Source organism: Erpetoichthys calabaricus, chromosome 4, assembly GCF_900747795.2.
Source record: "Erpetoichthys calabaricus chromosome 4, fErpCal1.3, whole genome shotgun sequence".
Classification (NCBI taxonomy): Eukaryota; Metazoa; Chordata; class Cladistia; order Polypteriformes; family Polypteridae; genus Erpetoichthys; species Erpetoichthys calabaricus.
The window spans coordinates 98,346,010-98,372,329 of NC_041397.2; the positions used below are offsets into that span (position 1 = coordinate 98,346,010).

General features: G+C 35.9%; 1 protein-coding gene across 1 annotated transcript in view; it reads right to left on the reverse strand.

Moving 5' to 3' along the window:
- tdrd3 (tudor domain containing 3) overlaps positions 1-26,320 on the reverse strand; it is a 100,502-nt gene that overhangs the window by 15,949 nt on the left and 58,233 nt on the right. Inside the window, exons 4-12 of the mRNA XM_028799630.2 lie at positions 21,729-21,889; positions 18,507-18,648; positions 17,893-17,964; positions 13,908-14,057; positions 11,943-12,089; positions 9,386-9,542; positions 9,057-9,182; positions 5,902-6,749; positions 986-1,111 (exon numbers count right to left, since the gene is read on the reverse strand). Of these exons, the coding sequence (XP_028655463.1) occupies positions 986-1,111; positions 5,902-6,749; positions 9,057-9,182; positions 9,386-9,542; positions 11,943-12,089; positions 13,908-14,057; positions 17,893-17,964; positions 18,507-18,648; positions 21,729-21,889 (1,929 nt within the window). The remainder of the gene's footprint in view (positions 1-985; positions 1,112-5,901; positions 6,750-9,056; positions 9,183-9,385; positions 9,543-11,942; positions 12,090-13,907; positions 14,058-17,892; positions 17,965-18,506; positions 18,649-21,728; positions 21,890-26,320) is intronic.

Genomic DNA, 26,320 nt, shown 5'->3' on the forward strand with positions numbered 1-26,320 from the left:
TTTTTTAATAAATCTGCAACAATTTCAAAAATTCTTTTTTTTGTCTGTCAGTATGGGGTGCTGTGTGTACATTAATGAGGGAAAAAATTAATTTAAATGATCTTAGCAAATGGCTGCAATATGACAAACAGTGAAAAATTGAAGGGGGTCTGAATACTTTCCGTACCCACTGTATATTAACTAAATAACAAATATATACACAAATTATTATACTATAGCTATGAGATTATATTGTGTGTTAAAGTAGCTATACAAAACATCAAAATAAAGGTAGTTAATCTGCACACCTCTTGCCTCATGTTTACTTCTGAACTCTGGAACAATTCACTTATTTCTCATTAGTGCATATATCTGTTACAATGGCAACAGGGATAAAACAACACATATGCATTTGTCAAGTACTAGTTAGGAATCAAGAATCCTGATCTTTTATTAGTAATATTACATTACACCCTAAACAAAATACTGAACACATTTCTGTAACATATAGAGATTACAGAGTTTTGGAAATGAGTCTCTTTTCAAAGTTTATGCAAGTTAGAAGTCTGCCGCACATGGGAGCATCCTTTGAATCAATCACAGGTGTTTTTACATGTCTCTTACTGTATAACGAGACTCCAAGGAGCTCGTTAGTTGGCAGGTCAAAGAGACAAAAGTTCTGATTCCGATACATCAGAATGCCCACATGCTTATTAAAACAAAAACCTGTTGACACACAATATTTCTTATAATTAACACTGCTGTAACAAAAGCCTTCTAATGAAAACATCACTTGTAACTAGCCATTAAAAAAATAAGACAAAAGATGAAAAAAAAAAACCTAATATGTATTTGAAAAATACTGCAGTGTAACTCATGCAGTACAGATGTAGTTTCCAAAGACATTTACTACACCTATAAAAGAAAAAAATAAGTCAAAGTAAGCTTGTTATAATACACAAGAGGACCAGATTTATGAACTGTTCAAGACACAGTTAACACTTACCCAAGTTTCTGCTTGAAGTGGTTTGATGTTACTGAGCAGCACCTCTTCATAGTTTCCATAGTCACTAAAAACTACCACTGCTGTTGTTCCTGATGGGTGAACTGCATTGATTCTGGCTCTGTAAAACTATTTTTGGTCAAAAGGAGAAAAAATCAAATTACTTTCTGTAACACTGCGCTTAATAGATACATTTTTCTTTAACTTTATCAAATTAATCTGGAAAAAGATATGAATTTTTCTAAGTATTATTCATATTATTCTGAACATCTGTTAAATCCATCCATCCATTCATTATCCAACCAGCTATATCCTAACTACAGGGTCACGGGGGTCAGCTGGAGCCAATCCCTGCCAACACAGGGTGCAAGGCAGTAAACAAACCCCGGGCAGGGTGCCAGCCCACCGCAGATCTGTTAAATCTCTAGGGCCAAACCTATTTCTGACATTTATATTTAAATCAGAGCAGCATTTACACAATACTACACAAAACTGAAAAAGTGACTGAAGTTAACTGTTACTAGGAGACACTGTATTGCCATACAACTAAACTTTAAATAAAAAGAATTTTAATATGTCCAGACACAATTCGTCTTACTTACATTACAAAAAACTGTCAACTGAAAAATATATCTACTTGCAAAGCCTTTTTCATGACACATAGATAAACAAAGTAGTTGTGTGTACGTCTGGAGCAGAATTTTGATTATGACATTTATGATTTTTTATGAAAAGTGTTGGCTGGGATTGGCTCCAGCAGACCCCCGTGACCCTGTGTTCGGATTCAGCGGGTTGGAAAATGGATGGATGGATAGATGAAAAGTGTATGTCAAAAATAGTCAGACATTCTTTGTCATTACAAGTCTGTGTGACAGACCGGGTAGTAGCAAAGTTGGCACCAGACTACACAGTGGGTGCTTTATAGTTCGGGACCAACCGGGATATTATTTGAGAAAAGTCAAACATGGAGACACAGACACAAAAAGGTGTTATTTTCCAAAACAAAAAGTGGGTTTTATTTATAGGTGCACAAAAAAAAATGTCCCTATCAAAAATAATGAATGATAATTAGAGAATTTTGCCAGTCCCAAAATGAAAAATAAAGACAAAAATGTATATACATAAAAATGGTAGTCTTCCTAAAGAAAGAAAACAATCAGGGAGAAACTATACACAACAAAGTTAAAAAAAAAATCCCACAAAATATTTACAAGAAAAAAAGTTTTACATTCAAGAAAAACAAAGAGCACCACAAAACCCAAAGTCTATATAAATACCTCCATCAAAATAATATCATAGCTAGTAGATATCTACACTTCTATACAAAAAGAAAATATTTACAAATAAGGCACAAGCCTCTATGTTTGGTATACTTGGAGACAAGCTACACCAACCAGACTAATTTGATTTCTTTTTATTTGGTTATAGTCATAATAAATATGTTCTGTTATATTTGTACCTTTTGTGAAAGTGCTTATTTGATATTTGGACTTCAGTCTTCACACATTATACACTTCATGTCAAAATTTTGTCATTAGTACTAAATGATGAAAAAAGTTTGTCTTTTAGGTATGTGTTCAACATTTCTTACATTTCCTGTCATCCTACGCTTACATAGATCTTTGTAGACACGGAATACACATAAAATGCATGTGTTCCAAATAATATATTATTTACACTATGGTTCCTCACTCCCAGATAAACAAGGCTTGAGTTGGGACATCTTTTTGCCATTTCTGCGGCGGTGGGAGGATGGGATAGTAGGCTGCTTGTGCTTAGCGACACATTTACAACACAAAGACGCTGACAGAGAGGTGCGAACAGATTTAAGGTGGGTCGGGTTTATGAGTTTTTTCGTAAGCTTTGATAATTCTAGTGTTAAAGTACAGCAATATTAATAAAAGTGCATTAAATGCCAATATATTTTATAAGAAATAATTATATTTCTTTTTAATTTTAATAAAAGATACAAGGGTGGCGCAGTGGGTAGCGCTGCTGCCTCGCACTTGGGAGATCTGGGGACCTGGGTTCGCTTCCCGGGTCCTCCCTGCGTGGAGTTTGCATGTTCTCCCCGTGTCTGCGTGGGTTTCCTCTGGGCGCTCCGGTTTCCTCCCACAGTCCAAAGACATGCAGGTTAGGTCGATTGGCGATTCTAAATTGGCCCTAGTGTGTGCTTGGTGTGTGGGTGTGTTTGTGTGTGTCCTGTGGTGGGTTGGCACCCTGCCCAGGATTGGTTCCCTGCCTTGTGCCCTGTGTTGGCTGGGATTGGCTCCAGTAGACCCCCGTGACCCTGTGTTCGGATTCAGCGGGCTGGAAAATGGATGGATGGATAAAAGATACAAGGATGGATATTTTAAAAACCCAATAAAGGAGCAAATAAAAGAAATGCTCAGGAATATATTTTAGAGAAAAAAAAAAAGATGTAAAATAGAAAGTAACTGGGCAGAGATGACACACACAAGGGCCTTCATAGTATATAAACACCTTTAAAAGAAAAAAATTTTTCCAATTCATTCCAAGATGATGGAGTAGTTTAACACTCACAGCAGTTCTGTAACACAACAACCTCAAACCTAACTATCAGAACCATCATTGCCTGGAGGTTAACGACCCCCTGTTTACTGGTAAGCCAAGATGGCATATTTCTTTACTCTTTCAGAAGCAGAAAGAACATAATTTTATGCCCATGCAGGAGTGTAAAGAACAAAAAGATTATTTATGGCAGCTTTTCATTTACTTGTTGTGAAAAGAAAGAATGCCAGCCAGGCGATCAACCTGAAACTGAGGGCTAACATTACGACATTTTATTTTTTGTTGCTCTCTGACAAGTAACAACATTCCAAACTGAAATGCTGTAAAGCAAAAGGTAAAACAAGAAAATTAAAAATTTACGGTTTCATTAGTAAGCTGAAGTATTAATTGCATAGCAATTACTCCAAATATAGACTATTAAAATGGCAACTTTACCTTCAGTTTCAGCAACGAACAGCTGATGCCTGGTTGCCAAGCCAGGCTATCACTTTAAAAAGTTAGTGCTGAGCCCTGTATAACCTCATAATTTGCAGTTTTAAGAGCTGAACCAAATTAATTCAAGTAGCTAGGTATATCATTTATCCAATTTATTCAAACAGTCATATACGGCAGATTTAGAGTTTAAAAATAAGAAAATCAGAATGCGCTGAGAAAGATTGTAAGAGTTGAATTTGAATCCTGGTCCAATGTGCACCTAGTATGTGTCTGATCAGGTCACATATCTTTCTGAGCTTATTCTAAAAAGCTGATGCGGTTATTTTATTATTTATTACTATGATAAATGCATTTTTTGTTTTTTTATATAATCCTGAAGAGAAAATGTTACACTTTTGGTATAATCATTGTTCTGTTGTTATGCGCCAAGTTTCTTGTTGATGGCAAACTTAGGAAACATATGGTTCAGAACATAAATATGAACGTGCATCCTGGTGTACTTTTAACCCTCCTGAAAAGTTGCGTGGTCTTAAGGACTATAAGTCAACCTAGTTGTTGTGGTTGATTGTAGTTATTTAAGGTATCAATGTTTGTCATGTTCTGTTAGCAACTGGGTGTAACCAATCATGTTAAACGTTTTCACATTATGTAATGAATTCCTTTTTGAGTAGTGGCCTAATGAATGGATTGTATAAATATAAAGCAGAGGACACTTTTTTTTTTTGGTAAAAACACTAATATGACATGCTTTTGCCTCTTGCAAGATTTAGATAAAGAATAATGATTGACACTTTCTCCTGCCTGTGTTTTATTGCTTAAATTGGGGGCATTCCAGTGGAGAGTATCTATATTCATAATTTTCTTCCACATGACCCATTCAACATGCAATCTCCACATGGGTGGTGTCTTATGTAAATAGCCACTCCACAATTCCAGTATTTTCTAAATTAAATTTATCAAATAATATCGAACACAATAATATTTCTAGGATTCAGCCAGCTTGTTGTTACTTGTAATGCATAGTAATTATGGGCTACAACATATAACTTCAATTAACTTAAACATTTTTAATACTTTCCATATTAAGATAAACAATCTTTTGTCTCTATTACTGGTACTAAAGTCTAAAGTACTTATGACTTTTATCAGTATGTTAATTTTCACTAATATGTACTGCTGCACTGCCAAAAAAACCCATTCTTAAGAAAACATACACATTGTTCCATTAAAATTGTTACAGTTCAGGTGTTAATCAACTTAGTTACAGCGCAATCTGTTCCAATAATCAGTACTTCTGTACCACTCTATATTGCATTATTCTGATTAAAGGTGCAAAATCATCTGACCTCTTAATACTTAGAAGGACCAGCACATGCAACAGGTAGAACTTCAACAACCACTCCGATGGTTTTGCTGAAAAGCTTAGCACCTAGTTCTTTAATTTTGTACAGAACACTGGCATCCCACCCTTAGCTATTAACATTTATTCCACATTTGCATCAGCCTCAGCTCTGGACATAAGCTTATCCATACACCCAGAACGGTCTTACACTACTGCACCAGGAATGCAACAAGTCATTAGGAACGACCTGTTATTGGAGCACTTTTGCATGTATATTTCCCTAATCACTGACTCCTCTTGCATCACTATTTCTTCCTCTCTGGCATTAGAGCAGTGCTGGGGTTTCTTATTCCTACACAGTACGTTAGAGGCATCACAGCTAATATCCAGCTCCACCAAGTGCTCTAAATGGCTTCAGTAGATTAGTTGATTAAATGTATTTTAAAAATTTGTTTAGAGACATATTGGTATATACATAGCATTTTTAACAGTATAGTGAAGAAAATGTTCTAAGTAATTGTGCAACTAAATTAGTAACTCCAATTACAGAATTTGTTCTGGGAAAAATGATATTATATGTAAAACACATTAACCAAAAAAGTCTGTTTACCTTATTATCCTCCCAATAAAGGGCAAGGCACTGGTCTCCTGGCTTCCAGTTATCACATAAAAATCGGCTAGACTCTGACGAATTGCGAGAACTTTCAAAGGTCTTGTCAGGTTTGATGGGTCCTGATCTTTTTTTGGATCCAGTATTATGGAAAACAGGCTTGCTCTCATATTCTTCAATGTAGTTATTATTTGCAGGTTTAATAGGCCCGGTTCTTTTCTGATTCAGACTGTCCATTTCCCCATTCTGAATTGTATGACTGTTGACAGTTCTATTTGTAAAAGTTCTTTTAATGCTATCTCGGTCAGCTTTTAAATTAATCATATTTCCAGAGTCCAATGATTTTATTTTTTTGTCTAATGTATCTGAATTTAAACGCTCATATTTACCTTTTTTTTGATACGATTCAAACCTGCTGTCCAAACAAGAATTTCCTTTGGAATCTGACATACTGCTACATTCGGTGGACTTGTTTTGCATAGAAGTATCCCTTTGGGCTTTCTTTACAATCATTTCATTTTGTTGAGAGTAGTTTGGCATATGATCTTTTGACTTAGCATTTGGAAACTGAGGCCAGCTACCTCTTTTTCCTTCATCACCTCTATTTTCAGACCCTATATTAGCAGATTTTTCAAAGCCAGTCCAACGTATTGTAGTGTTTTCTGGCTGTGGCTTGGTATATTGATTATCTCTTTGAAAACGAGGTGGTTTATCGTTTCTTTGATGCCTCGATTCATTTCTTTGAGAGTACTTTGGCTGATTCATTTCTCTAACATTTGAGTCCAGGCCTGTATAAGGCACCTTTTTCCCTTGTACTTGATGACTCTGTACAGACTGTGGCTTAGGTTCTATAAAAAATACAAAATACATATTTGGTTAGTAAATAATCTTTTAATGATTAAAAAAATGTCAAAAGTAAGGTGAAATAATAAAGAGTAGTTAAATTTTAGGAAGGTTTGAAAATAAAATCTATATTTATACACTAAAGACGCTACAAACTGAAGTACACTAGCTTAAAGATAAAAAGTATATGGCTTACTACATCCTACATACTGCCACTACCAAAAATGTTCACAAAGAATATTCAAGCAGGGCATGTGTTTGGAAACCAAATGTAAATATAATTTTATTGCAACCCAGAGCTGTCTTTTGTTCAGCAAAAAAACGGGAATGCCACTTAAACAAAAATGCAATTCTCATGTGAGTTTGCACGAATAATACATAGTCAGTGCTTAGTTTGCATGAGTTGCTACCCAAGAAGGACTGCTTACAGTGCATAACAAACTGAGGCATTGCTGTTAGTTATTAGTTCGCAGCCCTGGAATCAGAGTTCTTATAACACTAAATCATCAAGAAAATATAGAAAGTACACTGTTTACTCAGAATAATACTGGATGGCAGCCACTAAACAGTATCATCTCCAGACAGAGGAGCAGCTTCAGCGACAGACTGCTGTCAATGTCCTGCTCCACTGACAGACTGAGGAGATCGTTCCTCCCCCATACTATGCGACTCTTCAATTCCACCCTTTAAATGTTGACATTACACAAACTTACTGTCTGTTTTACCTGCATTTTTAATCACTCTTTAATTTAATATTGTTTTTTATCAGTATGCTGCTGCTGGAGTATGTGAATTTTCCCTTGGAATTAATAAAGTTATCTATCTATCTAGCTGTAAAGAGTAATCCTAGACGTGCAAAAGGTACGTGTCTGCAAGGAAATTAAATACCAATTCTACAATCTTTGAAAAAAACTATTTTTCCCTATTGGTTTAAACAAAATTGTTAGGCTGTGAACTGAAAATACACTTAAAAAAATAACCTGTTCAGATCATGGTTCATGGTAATTTCTTAATGATAATGCTGTCACTAACAGACTTTACTTTTAACATTTAAACTACATTTGTTCAATAGAACTTTCCTATGAATAGAATTACTTTAGAAATTAAGAACTCTTTAAAGAATACATTCCTACTAGGAAATACTAAAAAATAGTCTTTACTATTAAAAAAAAAAAACGACTTGTATTTAAACATTATTTGCATTTGTTACATCACCAGTAGCACACAATCAAAAAAGAAGCTTGGAAGATTACCTATGTGCAAAAATAAGTGGAACACAAGATTCATTGCTACAACTCACTCAACAGGCTAAATATAAAGCACTGGCAGAACATACATTATTAGGCAAACTGAGAAAATTTATGGTCAATTAAGGGCCACTTAATTATTTCCAGACCTGTTACACCAAAAAACCCAAAGCAGAATTTGAATGAAAAATATTCTTCGGAGATTAAAACTTAATCCTGGTTTACATTTCTACAGATGGGACCTGACAACTCACCATCTCTGAGGAATTATAAATTCAGAGTAATATCAAAATACCTTAAAGCTGAACTTCAGGTTGTCTATCAGTTCAAAACATGTTCTCCAATATAATAATACATGTACCTAATAAATTAGCCATCAAATAAAAAAAGAATTTAAAGAATTTAAAAATGCATGAATAGTAAGCATTAGTGGAAAAAGAGTCAAAATCATTTTTATATTCCAAATCTACTTATTCTACAAAGTGGTTACAGAATGCCTATCTGTCTATCCTTAAAGCATTAGGCAAAAGGCATCAACCAAACCTGAAGTAGGAGGAAATACATTTCAAGACATACCCTGACTCTCTTACACCGACCAAATTGTAGCAGCTAATTAACCTAACCTACAACTACTATCCTACCCAGATAAATTGTATTTGAAAAATTGCTAACCCTTATGGGCATAAATAACGAAAAATTGAAGCTAAAATGGACAATTAAGTGGAACAGAATTAATCATGCACAGACAGTTGTTACATTTATAATTACTAAAGCTCTAAAATAATAGTTTTTAAAAGTTTACCTAAATATTCACTAGAATGAATGATTGCCTTATGAGTGTATTATGATTTGTTCTCCTGTGTATATACAAAACTATTCATTCTACATATAATCAAAAGTAATAAACATCTTGATAGCTGGTTATGATTATGAATGGGCATGTTAAAAGAATATACAGTGCAAAAGTATACTAAGAAATTAACATTAACTTGTCTTGTATTTTCATTTTTTCAGAGCAAAACAATTAGCTAAACTTCAATACTAAAAACAAAACTGTACTCAAACCTTCAAATGAGAAAGCACCCATTTTTGACTCCAAGAAATCAAATAATGTGCTGGGTCCTGAGGGTCTGCTTGCAGAAAGGTCATTTTCATCTTCTGGTTTTGGTCTACCTCTTCCTCTTCCCTTTCCTACAAGGGTAAAGTGTAAATCATCTTAAATGAAATGTTTTACTTGTTAAACTTCTGCCTTTTTCTATGTAGACTTCCATGAAAATACCAAAATGCAATTTAGGGAGAGAGATGATGGAAGGTAAAGGGAAAAAAAATAAAAAAAGGTTGTCATGAGCTGCATATATCTAACTAGTGCAATCATTTAAATAATGTTTCACTACCTTTGAGTGCTGACCCCTGAGCAGACTTTGGTTTGTTGCTATTAAGTAAAAAATTTAATGCAGCTTCCAGGTTGTTACTGTGATCCATGAGGGCCTGTCTTGCAGCTTCTTTATTGAATCCCATTTCCATGATTTCCCCTAATGCTTTCTCATCTACCTGTAAAGGCATAAAATTATGAGAGAAGACTATATAATTCAATCAGTCCTAAAAAGTTATTTAAAAAAAATAATTAAAATTTGAAGAAAAAAAAAAAATTACATGGAATCTTGAGCTTTTCAATAGAAAAGACAAATTTGTTTTGCTTTGGTTCTCTTCTATTATATAAATGTTGTTCGACACCATTTTTATTCTTATTCTAATATCTTTATTTAAATTAAACTACATGAAGGCTTTATTCACAACAGAAAAAAATATTCTTGAGGAAAACACAAGCACATAAAATAAAATACTTTAATTCAAAAACAAAATATTTTATTAAATTATTAATAACATCAAAATTAGACATTTATTATTAAATGTTGATTTTCAGCCTAAAACTGCAATCCTTTTAATTAAAAATTTGTAATACAAAGTACACCTGTCTTTGTGAATATATTTATGCTTCCTAAAGAAAAAAGAAAATCTTCTACATTAACCTAAACACACTGATAGCGCCCTTCAACAAGTGTTTAAACTGAATCAATGATCACCATTTATAATGTCCTGCCAAAAACAAATTTTAATTCCATTTGAAGTATGAAGTTTAAAAAAACTCTAAAAAAAACTATATTTATATATTTTAAACCAGTTACCCACATAAAACATACCTAACAAGTGAATTTTATGACTAATTTTCACAAGTGATTGGAAGAATAGGCAGAAAGACTGATTAGCAAACTTTTTTTTAGTGAAGTGAGAGATACTGTATGTTTTGAGAAAACAATTTCAGTGATTGTGACTGAGGTAATGACAAAAAAGATTAAAATCACATTGACAAAGAATCAGAAATTAGTTTGTCGGATGTGAAGAGAAACCCAAAAGCACTCTGGAGCAGAGACATTCTTACATTACATATTCATGTGATGGATCAAAGGTTGTAGGCAGAAAACAATCTGTACAATTAGGTATTGCAACATGCCAAACAAATTAATGTCTGTTCGATGCAGTTTTGACCAACAAGGTTCAGATGGAACAAATCCTGATCAGATAACCTTTAAAAAAAGCATTAATTCAAAATTGAGGTAACAAGACAAAAGCCACACTTAACTAAGTCTTTTTTTTTTATGCTTTCCTTTTGTACATTAAATAATGAATTGAAAGTTGCCAGAAGAACAGGAGAGGGCCATTGACATGTTTCAGCATTTACAGACAAAATGATCCACTGGGCACCGACTGCAAGAGAAGTTTGTGCATACCAGCAAGGCAGTTGACCATCCTCAAAATAACCATACCATAGCAGAATAGACACAATAAAGTGGTACATTGCAAAAATCATTTCAGATATGCTGTAACTGCCAGCAGACGCAATATTCACAACTGTGACAGGACATAATGCAAAGCCTCCATGTTGCTGACATTAGGAAAAGGCAATCTATCAATGGCCCTCTACTCATTGCCCCCTTACAGATGTCACAAAAAAAGCTGGAATTAACTCATCAACAGTGTTATTGGGTCCACTTCACAGAGGAGTCATGCTTTATTTAGCCAGTTCCAGGCAGACAGAGTAGAGAGGAGGAATGAAGAAAGAAATGCTAATGACACTGTGCAGAAACTCACCCATGGGATAATATCAGTGTAATTGCATGGGCTGGTATTCGCAATAGAGGCAACTTGCAGCTCCACTTTATTAAGGGAAGTCAGAACATAGCACATCACAGGAATAACACTGTACAGCAAATCATCTTCCCCAATGTGAGGCAACACAACCAGACTCTACAGCAGATTTGATCACAGTTATCCTAACTATCCTTGTGTGAAAGTACTCCCTAGGCCAGGTTTCTCATCTGACCAGATCATCGAGTACCTTTGGGACACCTTGGATCACAGCATTTAGAGAGATGCTATTGTCTGTCTGCCTTTCTGCAGTAATGAAAAAACATCCCACAAGTACCGATTCAGAGGCTCAGTGGCTCTATACACAAGAGGAAACACACAAGATACCGAATGGACATCAAAACAATGGCCATAGAGGCAGATTGTTTTCGGTGTACTTTTTTGTTTTCCTATTATTCTAATTTACATTGTTATCTGAGCAAATGAGGTTGAAACTTTTGTCTAACAATGAATATAGGTTTTCTTTTTCGCCATCAGTGTAACTATAGAACTAAAATAGTAATTTTTTCTGGTACAACCTTGAAGAAAGAAAATGTTTACTACATCAATAATCATCATAAAATACATAATGAAAATTAAAGCATAAAGCAGTAGTCTGATAAACTTTATTCATGTAAGTAATCTGTCAAGTAACAAGTTTATTTTAATTGCTAACTGAATTTCAACAAAAACATAAGCAAAAAAAGAAGCTTTTCAAAAATTATTCCTTTACCAAATATATGTAAAAAAAGGATTAACACGTACCAGTTCTCTATAAACTCCATCTGAACGGGATTCAGAATATACAGGTTTATCATCTCGTTTTTTAACTGATACTTCTCTGCCTCTAGAGTTAACGCTTCCAGTACTGAGATTGTTTCCAGCATTTCCTCCTCCTCCAAAAGTCCTAGTCTTCAAATAAACACAATAAAAACATCAACCAAAATAATTTACTTCAGAATTAAGCAAAACAATAAATATAACAATTCGTGAGCAACATGCTTTTTTTTGAGCAAATGGCCAACAGATGCAATATGAATATCTAACCTTTAGGTCTTCAGCCTGGATTTAAGTGCTGAGACCAACTGGTTGCGTCTTACACAAAAAGGCAGATTATTCCACAACTGTGGAACCATCTAAGCAGATAGCATACTGCCCGACCTCTTATCATCAAATCAAGATTATTAAATATGGACAAATTCATGTGCCATTTAGATATATAGCCTACTATGTTTATTATTATAATAATACTGAATACTAGAAAAATCTTGCATATTGGATGGACCCAATGTAATTCTGGCAAATTCTGTTCCCAAATTAGCTAAATGACTCTGCATATTGGCATTCATTCAGATTTTCTAATATGCTGATGATTTGGAAATTTGCTTAATGAATAAAATTAATATCATAAAAACAACATGTATTTCTAAATGCTTGCCTTGGAAACCTTTGTAAATAAAATTCTAATACCCTAAGTTCTTGTCTATAAGCCGCGGCTTATCTAAGGAAAAAAGTTGTGAAAATGAAAAAATAGAATATCGGCTTATACATAAGTCCGGCTTATACATCCATCGCAGGGGTTGCGTTCCAGAGCCACCCGCGAAATAAGAATATCCGCGAAGTAGAAACCATATGTTTATATGGTTATTTTTATATTGTCATGCTTGGGTCACAGATTTGCGCAGAAACACAGGAGGTTGTAGAGAGACAGGAACGTTATTCAAACACTGCAAACAAACATTTGTCTCTTTTTCAAAAGTTTAAACTGTGCTCCATGACAAGACAGAGATGACAGTTCCGTCTCACAATTAAAAGAATGCAAACATATCTTCCTCTTCAAAGGAGTGAAGCAAACAAATCAATATGTCTGTTTGGCTTTTAAGTATGCGAAGCACCGCGGCACAAAGCTGTTGAAGGCGGCAGCTCACACCCCCTCCCGTCAGGAGCAGACAAAGAGAGAGAGAGGGAGAGTTTGTTTTTCAGTCAAAAATCAATACGTGCCCTTCGAGCTTTTAAGTATGCGAAGCACTGTGCAGCATGTCTTTTCAGGAATCAGCTTTACAAAAGATAGCAACGTGAAGATAATCTTTCAGCATTTTTAGACGAGCGTCCGTATCGTCTAGGTGTGCAAACAGCCCCCCTGCTCAATCCCCATACGTCAGGATCACAGATAGTCAGCGCAAGAGAGACAGAAAAGTAAGCCGGGTAGCTTCTCAGCCATCTGCCAATAGCGTCCCTTGTATGAAATCAACTGGGCAAACCAACTGAGGAAGCATGTACCAGAAATTAAAAGACCCATTGTCCGCAGAAATCCGCGATATATATTTAAATATGCTTACATATAAAATCACAATTTAAATGACCGCTACGCGCTCGTGTTGACTCAGCGACGCCCAGAGCAGAAAGAACGCGCTCCGGCCGCTCCAACCGCGCCATGCGGGGAGTGAGAGAGACGCCAATATCTCACACTCTCTCAACCCCTTAAAGAAATTAAATGGGCGCGAGTGAGACCACAGACCACTCCCTTCTATTAGTTATAGGTTATAGTACGTTCGGCTTATCCATGAGTCCGGCTTATCTATGATACGATTTTATTTTAAAAATTCGTATGATTTTTGGTCTCCGGCTAATACATGAGTCCGGCTTATAGACAAGAACTTAGGGTACAATAAATTATATACATATTAAAAATAAATGTCACTTTTAAACCCAGTTTAAAACTGTTCCCACCTCTTTACTCTTTGCAACTTCAGCAATAGCAGCTATCCTTTGCTTTTCAAATTCATCGTTTTCTTCAGGAGACTTTACTGCATTAGTAACTTGAAGTGTTTTTCGTTGATCAAGTTCCCTGGTGTCCACTTGCTCTTGGGCAGCACATTTCTGGGAAATGAGGAATATGTTAAGTATAAAACCAAAACTTTGTATTTTCTAAAGTAAGAACTAAACTTAATATTCAGTAGTGAATTATTTTCAGCCATATATCCTTAAACATGTCTTCATTAGTGCTTTAAAGTGTATAAAACAAATACTGCAAACAGACATTACATAAAGAATCTAACATTGTACTTCAAATGAAGATGACTTAGGCCACTAAACAGCAGAAGGGGGGCATTTTATTTCTGACTGCTTTTACTGGAAACTTCTACTGAGAACTTTGAAGGTTTTAAGATTATCAGAAACAACTGGCATTAGTGCCACTGAAGTAAACATGGCTTGAGGTGTGACAGACACTTTGGTCAGTGATTTTTCTCTCTCTTACACCTCTATTGAGAAAGGCTATATATGTAGTAAGCACTGTGAGTATGAGAAAGGCACTATATAAGGTATTATTATTATTACTATTATTATTATTATAGTTAACACAATTCCGCATAGTTCTGAACTTAGATGAAGTTGTGTTTATACTGGAGTATCATGAACCTAATGCTTACATACAAACAGATTTCTGTAAGTGATTTAAAAAAATGTGTCATCCTATTTAGCAGAGGTAGCACTGGATGAAGCTAAAAAGAGTAGTACAACAGTTAATACTACAGGTTCATGGGTTTGAATACTGTGTCTGGTCTTTGTACTTGTGGACATTTACCCATCCTTGCCCAGACTGCACACACTTATCCATTCGCTCAATGCACTAGTGAATTCTCATTCACAGCTACCTCTTGCATGAGAAAAAGATTTCAAGGAATGGTAACATATGAGACAAATCAAAATAACAGTTATTCCCCTATTGTCCATCCAGAATAGTTCCACCCAATGTATCGGCATCGCAAATTGTTAACTTTTTCCAGTAAGCTTTTTTTCCATTGGCTGGTCAAAAGGTAAATAAAGCTTCCAAATCCTGCATTCTTCTGAAGTGGCTTTAAACCTTTTTTTGAAATGTTTTAGCAATGCTTTTATTTTGCTGCTTCCTAACCTGGACTAGACTCTTTGGCTTCCTTTGCAGAATAATGACAACCTTTTCCTGAAGATGAATCCTGTTTAGTCTTCAGTCCAGCCATTCTGAAATGTTCATGTTTATTTTAGATGATTTAAAAATGTAAATTATTTTGAAAATTTGAAGCATCTAGACAAAAATGAATAATTGAAAAATAAGAGACCACTATAATCTGTTGCCTTTAAAATTTGCAGATAGATGCATTCAATGTGTTACACATGAGTTAAAGATAAATATACCTGTCCCTAACAATCACAACAGTTATTTAGAGGACCATGTAACAATCTAAAATTTAAAGACAAAGAAACACACAAAGCATTTGCAGAACAGATTACGTAAGTTCATCAATTAAGGGAAAGATGTAACATTATTTTATATATTTTTTACATTCTCTATAATCTATAAAATTCATTAAACTCAAAGGGAGACTACTAATATGGCTTTTACTTTGACATTAGAGTTTTTATCACCTCGAAATAGGGGAACATCATAGAAAAATGTGTTTTCACCATAGAGTGCGCACCTGACCTTGAAAACAAACTCATGTTTCTTGGCTGTATTAAGACCATGCAGAGAAATCACTGGAAATAATGGCCTCCGTAAGACAGCTGTTCATAACATTACAGATTCCGCACTATGCCTAAAAGTTGGAAGGGACATTGTGGATCGAAGTCATCCTTTATCTTTCTTGAAATGTAAATTAATGCAGATTTAGAACATCAGGTGAAAGATGATTTACCAGACCATATTAATTTTCTCCATTGCTCAGGTGTCCTGGTATTATAATCATTACCCCCAGGATATGTGTCTTTGGGAACTGAAATGAATGCAAGTAGTGTCTAAAGGCAGCCCTGTCAAAAAATGAGGTGATGTTTTGATTCTGACACCATGCTTTTATGGCATTCAACTATGCTATGAACTGAAAATCTACCCGATTAGCTCTGATTTACTACCACTGCTTCTCTTTGGCAATGCCATTTGTCTATGTTTGACATATGCTGTCATTATTTCAGAGATTCTCCCCTTGACACATTAAATAATTTTGCAGTTTCTATGAACACATATACCCACAATTAAATCACTCACTGTTTGGCTGTTTTGGAACTCTGTTAGTTGCCTCATGTTACTTTGAAAATCTGAATATCAGAATGATAACTGTCAGACCTCTTGCTGACACAAACTGATAATTGGCAATCAACCAAATGTAACTTACCTTTAAAACAACTTGGAACTGTGAATTTTGAAACTTGGAATTGTGATTTTAGTTATTTCTAAGTTAAATCTTTTTATTTTTTGTTTCTATATTATGGCCACATGTTATACAGTATGTCTAATTAAGTAACTGATACAGGAAGTAATATGAGCTAAACTTGGTAAGTATGCAGTAAAGAGACATCAATGATCTTTCAGGAAACAACACTGACTAATAATACTGCTTCTAAATGATGTTATAAAACACTGCAAAAAGTGTGCACATCAGGACATTCATCTACATCATCATGAGCAGTCTTAGTTAATTTACCGAAAAAATGAATGCAATTTAAAATTCACTTTTAATAATGATAAATCAATAGAACTCTTCTAAAGATAGATATGTTTGATTACTCATAGGCTTTAATTAAAAACAAGCAATGGTATTTTGTACAGATTAAAGCTGTTTTGTCAAAAAAGCTTTACAGTTGAATAATAAATTAAAGCAAAACAAACAAAAACTTCAGTGCACAAAATCCAACGACTTTATCATCACTGTTTCTCTTTAAAGCAATCATCCACTGAGATCCTAAATCAACTTCCTCTTAATATGATGTTCTCCCCGTGTCTGCGTGGGTTTCCTCCGGGCTCTCCGGTTTCCTCCCACAGTCCATAGACATGCAGGTTAGGTGGATTGGCGATTCTAAATTGGCCCTAGTGTGTGCTTGGTGTGTGTGTGTGTGTGTCCTGCAGTGGGTTGGCACCCTGCCCAGGATTGGTTCCTGCCTTGTGCCCAATGTTGGCTGGGAATTGGCTCCAGCAGACCCCCGTGACCCTGGGTTCGGATTCAGCAGGTTGGAAAATGGATGGATGGATCCTTTAAAACGAGCCCTTTGTTTTATTTGAGTTTGAATGGAATTGCTAGATAATATATTTAATAAGTGAATTGTACTGATAATAAATAATTATAAAAAAGAAATCTAATATTGTATTCCTAGCAATCCATAAACATTTATAAATTGACATTGGTTAACTTCACAGCAGGGAGACAAAATCCAAACTATTTTTCTCTTGTCAAATAAAGAGACTATAACATTAAAGTGAGGAAGAAACCCTTCACTCTGAAGTGGAATGTATTCTGTGTGTCACAATCACATGTGTAAGATGTAGACGCTGCCATGTTCTTTGTTGTGACAGCAGTCTTTGCAATTGGCAATGTGGCATGTAAGATCTGCACACTAACACTATATAAATGGTGAACTTAACTGCAAAAAACATCGAAATTAGGGATCTAAACCAACTTAATGAAAGAGAGGTAAGGAAACATCAAGGAAGAAATTTTCAAAGAAAAATCATTTGTAGGTAAAATAAAGAATGTGAAATAAATGGTTTTCCTGACAACTTCTTGAAAAAAAGGGGAAAAAAGTATTTATTCCTCCTTTATTTTAAAAAAAGAAGTACAAAGTATGTTAATAAGCTCTTCCTATATAGAATGTTGCTTCTCACGGGAATTTCAGTTAACAGTTAAAAAGAAAAAAAAAAAATGTAACAATGAAAGTTTTGGAGATTTAGGTATAGGATAAACAATACCTGACCAAAGGGAATAAAAGGAGGTGGTCCACCTTCTGCACCTACATTACTTCTATTGTGCTTCGCCAAACTCTGTTGTGGAGGCAAAAATGACAGTATATTTGTAAATTAGCATCAGAAACTTTATTAGCATTTTGTTTAAATGAGATCTGTCCTTTACATTTTTCTGCATTAATTTTGATTATGTTAACATTCTAATTCTACATACCACCAAGCATTGTTTCAAAGCTGAAACTTGCTTGAAAGTTGAATATTTAAAATAGTTTATACAAGAAAATCAGTTTGTATTTCAAATAAACACATTGAAGATTTGCTAGATTGAACTCATATAGTCTGCAAAGTTTTATAGATTTAATACTCAAAAAAACTTTTCATTTTATCATTCAATGATGTAAATTCACTTTTATTTGAAAAATGTAAAAATATATATTTTCATGTAATAGTGTTAATTTTATTTTTAATGTTTTACCTTTCTTCAAAAACACTTATTGTATCTCATACCTTAAAATACTTATTAGTGAATATTTTCATGATCGCTTTAACTTAAATGAATAGTATCATTTAAGAAAAACAAAAACTATGTTGACAGAAGTTTTTAATGAAATTATGCTTACCCTTTGCAGTTCCCATTTTTCTATCATATGATCAACCTCTCCACCAAGGACGGAAATACTGCTGTCATCAAGCAACAGGAAGCCATTTTTTATCAAAACTGTTCCAAGAAGTTTTACTTTAGTGCCAGGAGCAGTGTTTAAGCTTTAAAAAAAAAAAAATTCTTTCAGACAACCAAAATGAAAAAAGGTGCATAACACTAATGAAATAAAGGAAAAAGTACTAGAAGGTAAATTAGTAAAATTAAGGGTTGGGCAACAACATTTCCTTTCAGGTAGCTTATGACATCGTTATCCATGCATTAGTACTATTTTATGTACTGCTTGCAAGCTAATTTATAAGTTCGAGATTTTCAGTAAGCCTACAACAAATGAAAGTATGTCCTGTCCTTTATATATGTTACGGCCAAAACCCAAAATTGGCTAAAGCGGGAAATGTCCGGCCAAATCGGGAAATGGCCAATGTCGCTGTAAATTGACCGGCCAATGTTCGATCTTTTCCTCGAATTCGGGATTTGGCCAGCCAGTTTGCGAAATGGCATGGGGCAATCGGCCAAAGTCGGAAGGAAAAAGGCATGAGCAGCGATTTGTTGCGCACTTAGTAGTGCAGTTGCGTTGAGTGTAGCCTTGGCGGCTCATGTTCAGAAAGCGGACGCCACTTGGTTGTTTCACAATAATTAAGATCAGGTATATAAGTAGATTTCACATTTCTGTTATCATTTTAGCAATAAAATAGTGACTTAACATCAGGGACCTATTTTATTGACCTTAAGGTTAGTGTTTGGGTGAGGGGAAGGCCGTCTCAAGTGGCGACCGCTTTGCTGAACAAAACCCGCCTTGAGCAGTTTCTCGTGCAGAATGGAAAACTTACTTCTGAATCTGCATCTGAAAATTTTTAAGCATCTTCGCACCTTGAGCGGACAGTCTTACATCAGCACATCGGATTTTGACCAGGGAGTTCTCGCCACTTCGCGAAATGGCTGGCCAAAGTAGCATATATGCTGGTCATTTCTAGTACTTCGGACTTTGGCCACACCTCGCAGCCAAAATGCGAAATGGCCGGTCAATTCGGGAACTGGCTGAACTTCGGGTTTTGGCCGTAACATATACATTACATGACAAGACTAAGGTAAAGTAGCAGTTTTAAATGCATACAGTGCATTTGGAAAGTATTCACACTTTTTCCACATTTTGTTGTTACAGCCTTATTCCAAAATGGATAAAATTCATTTTTTTCCTCAGAATTCTACACACAACACCCCATAATGACAACGTGAAAAAAAGTTTGCTTGAGGTTTTTGCAAATTTATTAAAAATAAAAAAATTGAGAAAGCACATGTACATAAGTATTCACAGCCTTTGCCATGAAGCACAAAATTGAGCTCAGGTGCATCCTGTTTCCCCAATTATCCTTGAGATGTTTCTGCAGCTTAGTTGGAGTCCACCTGTGATAAATTCAGTTGATTGGACATGATTTGAAAAGGCACACACCTGTCTTATATAAGGTCCCACAGTTGACAGTTTATGTCAGAGCACAAACCAAGCATGAAGTCAAAGGAATTGTCTGTAGACCTCCAAGACAGGATTGTCTCGAGGCAGAAATCTTGGGAAGGTTACAGAAACATTTCTGCTGCTTTGAAGGTCCCAATGAGCACAGTGGCCTCCATCATCCGTAAGTGGAAGAAGTTTGAAACCACCAGGACTCTTCCTAGAGCTGGCCGGCCACCTAAACTGAGCGATCGGGGGAGAAGGGCCTTAGTCAGGGAGGTGACCAAGAACCCGATAGTCACTATGTCAGAGCTCCAGAGGTCCTCTGTGGAGAAAGGAGAACCTTCCAGAAAGACAACCATCTCTGCAGCAATCCACCAATCAGGCCTTTATGGTAGAGTGGCCAGACGGAAGCCACTCCTTAGTAAAAGGTACATAGCAGCCCGCGTGGAGTTTGCCAAAAGGCACCTGAAGGACTCTCAGACCATGAGAAAGAAAATTCTCTGGTCTGATGAGACAAAGATTGAACTCTCTGGTGTGAATGCCAGGCGTCACGTTTGGAGGAAACCAGGCACCGCTCATCACCAGGCCAATACCATCCCTACAGTGAAGCATGGTGGTGGCAGCATCATGCTGTGGGGATGTTTTTCAGCGGCAGGAACTGGGAGACTAGTCAGGATAAAGGGAAAGATGACTGCAGCAATGTACAGAGACATCCTGGATGAAAACCTGCTCCAGAGCGCTCTTGACCTCAGACTGGCGATGGTTCATCTTTCAGCAGGACAACGACCCTAAGCACACAGCCAAGATATCAAAGGAGTGGCTTCAGGACAACTCTGTGAATGTCCTTGAGTGGCCCAGCCAGAGTCCAGACTTGAATCTGATTGAACATCTCTGGAGAGATCTTAAAATGGCTGTGCACCGATGCATCCCATCCAACCGGATGGAGCTTGAGAGGTGCTGCAAAGAGGAATGGGCGAAACTGGCCAAGAATAGGTGTGCCAAGCTTGTGGCATCATATTCAAAAAGACTTGAGGCTGTAATTGCTGCCAAAGGTGCATCAACAAAGTATTGAGCAAAGGCTGTGAATACTTATGTACATGTGATTTCTCAGTTTTTTTATTTTTAATAAATTTGCAAAAACCTCAAGTAAACTTTTTTCACGTTGTCATTATGGGGTGTTGTGTGTAGAATTCGGAGGAAAAAAATGAATTTAATCCATTTTGGAATAAGGCTGTAACATAACAAAATGTGGAAAAAGTGATGCGCTGTGAATACTTTCCGGATGCACTGTAAAATAATGAATAAATACAGATGCTTAATCCATGTGTCTTGCTCTAAATATTGTGAAAAACAGAACATACTGGTACCATACTAAGTATATAGATTGGGTTTTTGGGTTATGCGGAGAGCATATTCACATTAAAAAAATGGTGTATTAATGTTAATACAATACAAGACCAGTCCGTATAATTTTCAAAAAGCCTATATTTAAAAGCACCATATATCTAATAAATGAATTATAAAGTAAACTTTAAAGAAAGAATACTGAGAAATATGTTCAATGTTACACATTTTTGCAAATCATGCTCACTATATAATCCTCTGGTAATCGATGGCTAAAAAAAACCAAAAAAAAAAACAGACTTAACTGAAAAGTTAAGACTAATAATCAATCATTTACACAACATAAATAAACACATAATGTATTTAAAGGCTGTTTTTTCTCTTTCTCACCTTATTTTTGACAGGTACTTGTATTCTATTCCCAAACAGTTTGTATGCCCATCTGTCATTTGCAATCTCAACATTCGTGGAGCAGCTTGGGATTCTTCATTGTCTTTAGGAGCTGACACATTTCTTACTTTCTGTACCTGAAGAATGCACGGCCCTTCAAGCTAAAACAAAGAAGACAACAATATTTATTTTGGAATAAAATTTAACTAGTAAAGGGAATGACAAAGAAACTGTTAATGAGAAGGCATAATGAAAAATTTACCGACAATACACAAAAGAAAGAAAACTTTCTAATGGACTAAATAAAGAAAAAAATGACTGCTTTCAGACAAAAATGTTTCTAATCTACATACGTAATCTAATATTCTAATCTACATACAGACTTTGTGAGCTGGAATGTTAAAGACCTGAATCACGAATTAAAGAGAAAGAAAGTATTCTCTCACCTAACAGGTCTAAACGCTAAAATAGTATTTTTACAGGAGACCCACTTACTAAGCAAGGATCAGTTCCGGCTGCAAAAAGACTGGACTGGCCAAATGTTCCACTCAAGCTTTACAAAGAAAACTAGAGGTGTGGGAATTCTTATACATAGAACAGTCTAATTTGTAGCATCAGATGTAGTATTTGATCCTGAAGGGATATATGTGATTGTCATGGGAAATTTATTGAACTGTAAAGTGATTTTGATAAATGTTTATGCACCCAATGTCGATGATAGGGAATTCATGCAAAATGTATTTGCATCTATTCCCAATGTGAACACTCATAAAATTATAATGGCTGGGGACTTTAATTGTGTTTTAAATCCACTCTTAGATAGGTCTCCTATCACAGGGGGGATGACATCTAACACGGCAAAGACAATTATACACTTTTTAACTGACCACAACTTATCAGACCCTTGGAGGTTTCTAAACCCAAACTCAAGAACATATTCCTTCTACTCACCAGTGCATCATTTGCCAGGTTTCCATCCAAGGAGTTTTTGCGAAAAAATATTTAGCGTTTCAAATTTTTTTACCGATATAGCTGATGGAAATGCTAATTATCGATAAAATGTTGTACATGTCGACATAATATTTTTCCGTTTAACTTTAGCGCATAAATTCCATATCGATACTTCAGATGTCGCAAAAACTACACTGGAAACACTTTTTGTCGGAAAAAAGGGCTTTAACGCAAATAAATGTGTCACATTTTCATCACGTGCAATCAAAACGAGAATGGCGGAGCGGTTCGCATGGTCTGATGAAGAGAGTTTTTTTTTTATTAAACGTCGTTATTTTGTATTAATTCAAATTTCAGTTTTAATTAAAAACCTTAAGGGAAGCAGGTTACAGTACTAATTCAGTTGTTATCGCACTGAGAAGGGATGTTGAAAGGTAGGCTCACCTGTACAGATCCGATGCTGCAAACACAGCTGCATCATGGGCACTTCCAGGAGTGCCAACGCAAATGTCTCGTATCATGCACCTGTCATCAACAAGGGCCTGGAGAACAATAGAAGGCCACCCTTTGCGATTATTGTAATCGCGGTAGCCTTCCGTCGGGGGAAGAATAGGCACATGCGTGCCATCCAGCGCACCGTAAATCTGTGGCACAAGATGCACCAAGGAATTGCGGTATGCAATTTCATTGGCCTCCGCTACAGTCGGAAGTCTGATATAACGCCGCATTCATTTTTCTTTAATAGCAGTGCACACAGCATATACACATCGATGGACGGTAGTTTTACTAACCCCGAAAGTTTCTCCAACTACTCTATACTCTACGCAGGTTGCCAGCTTGTAAAGGGCGATGGCAATCCGCTTTTGGGTTGGAACCGGTGGTCGGTGGCAACCTGTGATGGGCGCAACATCAGGACTGATGAATCCACACAACATCTCAAACGTCGGCCGTGTCATTATAAAATGTTGCAGCCAGAGATTTTCTGTGAAGTGTCTCTCCACCACCTCCTCCCAGAAGGTCTTATTCCGTCGTCTCTCCCATACCCGTGGGTTTCGTCGCACTGGGGTACTTTCTTCGAGCTCTAGGGTTATCAGACAAGCAACTGCTTCATTCTGCTGTCGTCTTCGGATATTATGTACAATTCCAATTATTTGTGAAACTGAAATAACAGTAAGCTGGCAAATTTCAAAAAACTGTCTGAATAATCTCTCCATTTCTTTGTTTCTTTGTTTAGTGGAGGGGGTGTAACGTGGAAAACAAAAGGTAGATAATTTGCGACATACACAAAATTATGTATGGAAACGGCTCAAGGGCAGATTTTTTTCGCGATACAACAAAACTTATGCGACAGTTCGTTTTGGGGGGGATGACGTCATCACGCACACCATTTTATCGATAAAAAGCCAGTTGGATGGAAACAGGCTGGAGACAGCAAATTTCGCACATTTTTTTTACGTATATTCTGTTTGTCGATAACAAAACGTCGCAAAAAACTGGATGGAAACTTAGCTATTGCTACTCAAGAATTGATTATTTCTTTATAGATAATAATTTCTTGCCAATGATTAAATCTTGCAAGTACAACGCTATTGTTATTTCTGACCATGCCCCCCTGATCTTGGGGCTAAAATAATAATGCCTTCTATTAGCAGATGAGAACTGTACAGAATTTATATCAAAACAAATCAGTTTCTTCCTAGAGACAAATACATCCTCAGAGGTCTCTGCAGGAATACTCTGGGAAACTCTAAAGGCCTTCTTAAGAGGACAGATTATTTCATATTTTTCCCACAGAAATAAATTAGAAACCAAGAAGGTATCAGAGCTAACCAGCGAAATTACTAGAATAGATCAAGAACATGCCAGGTGTCCATGCGAGGCTCTTCATAGGAAAAGACAGGCTCTGCATTCAGCGCTCAACCTCTTAACAACCAAAGAAACTGAAAGCTCGTTTTTAAATCAAGACATCATTACTATGAACGTGGAGAGAAAGCTAATAAGCTCTTAGCTCAACAAATCCACAAGCTGGAAGTTCGCAATACAATCCCAGGAATCACCAACACGAACGGAGATAAAATCATTGACCATAAAAATATAATGCACACATTTACAGAATACTATAAATCCTTATATTCTACTGAGTTCAAAGAAGTCAACACACAATCTAATGCATTTCTGGATACACTACAGATACCACAAATAGATACTTTTATTGCAGAGGAACTGGGTAATCCTCTGGCGCTATCAGAATTACTACATGCTATAAAGTCACTTCAGAGAGGGAAAGCAGAAGGCCCTGATGTCTACCCTATCGAATTTTATAAGAAATTCTCCACTCAGCTAGCTCCCCTCTTATTAGCAACATTTACAGAAGCTAGAGACAATCAAATTCTACCTCAAACTTTTCGCCAAGCATTAATCACCGTCTTTCCTAAACAAAATAAGGACTTAATACAGACCAATTTCACTTCTGAATAATGATGTTAAGATACTCTCCAAAGTCCTAGCTAGAAGGATGGAGAAAGTGCTGCCTTCAGTAATACAGTATCACAACATCAAACTGGATTTATTAAAGGCTGACACTTAGCTTTCAATCTCCGACGCCTGTTTAATGTAATACAGGTGCCGGTCATAAGATTAGAATATCATGATAAAGTTGATTTATTTCAGTAATTCCATTCAAAAAGTGAAACTTGTATATTAGATTCATTCATTACACACAGACTGATGTATTTCAAATGTTTATTTCTTTTAATTTTGATGATTATAACTGACAACTAATGAAAGTCCCAAATTCAGTATCTCGGAAAATTAGAATATTGTGAAAAGGTTCAATATTGAAGACACCTGGTGCCACACTCTAATCAGCTAATTAACTCAAAACACCTGCTAAAGCCTTTAAATGGTCTCTCAGTTTAGTTCTGTAGGCTACACAATCAGGGGGAAGACTGCTGACTTGACAGTTGTCCAAAAGACGACCATTGACACCTTGCACAAGGAGGGCAAGACACAAAAGGTCATTGCTAAAGAGACTGGCTGTTCACAGAGCTCTGTGTCCAAGCACATTAATAGAGAGGCGAAGGGAAGGACAAGATGTGGTAGAAAAAAAGTGTACAAGCAATAGGGATAACCAAACCCTGGAGAGGATTGTGAAACAAAACCCATTCAAAAATGTCATGTAAACTTTTTTCACATTGTCATTATGAGGTGTTGTGTGTAGAATTCTGAGGAAAAAAATGAATTTAATCCATTTTGGAATAAGGCTGTAACATAACAAAATGTGGAAAAAGTGATGCGCTGTGAATACTTTCCGGATGCACTATATTTATGTACTATTTACTCATTGATTTGACTGCGCTGTTAAGCACAATTTTTGCCACTTTTTATTCTTTATGTTTTTAATGAACTAAAGTCTCACTTGTCTGTCCCCAGTTCATGACTATCAATGCCCCAGATATACCAAAGTGACCTTGGCTGTGAGCCTACGGAACCATACCATTCAATCCTCAACAAACATAGGCCAAAACAGTTTAAATCCATGTATTAAATTCAATTTAATTGCAAACATCCTATACAAGTGCTTTTCTGTGTGCACACCTCACACATCATGAATGGGGACGTGGATTTCACAAAGAGATGTG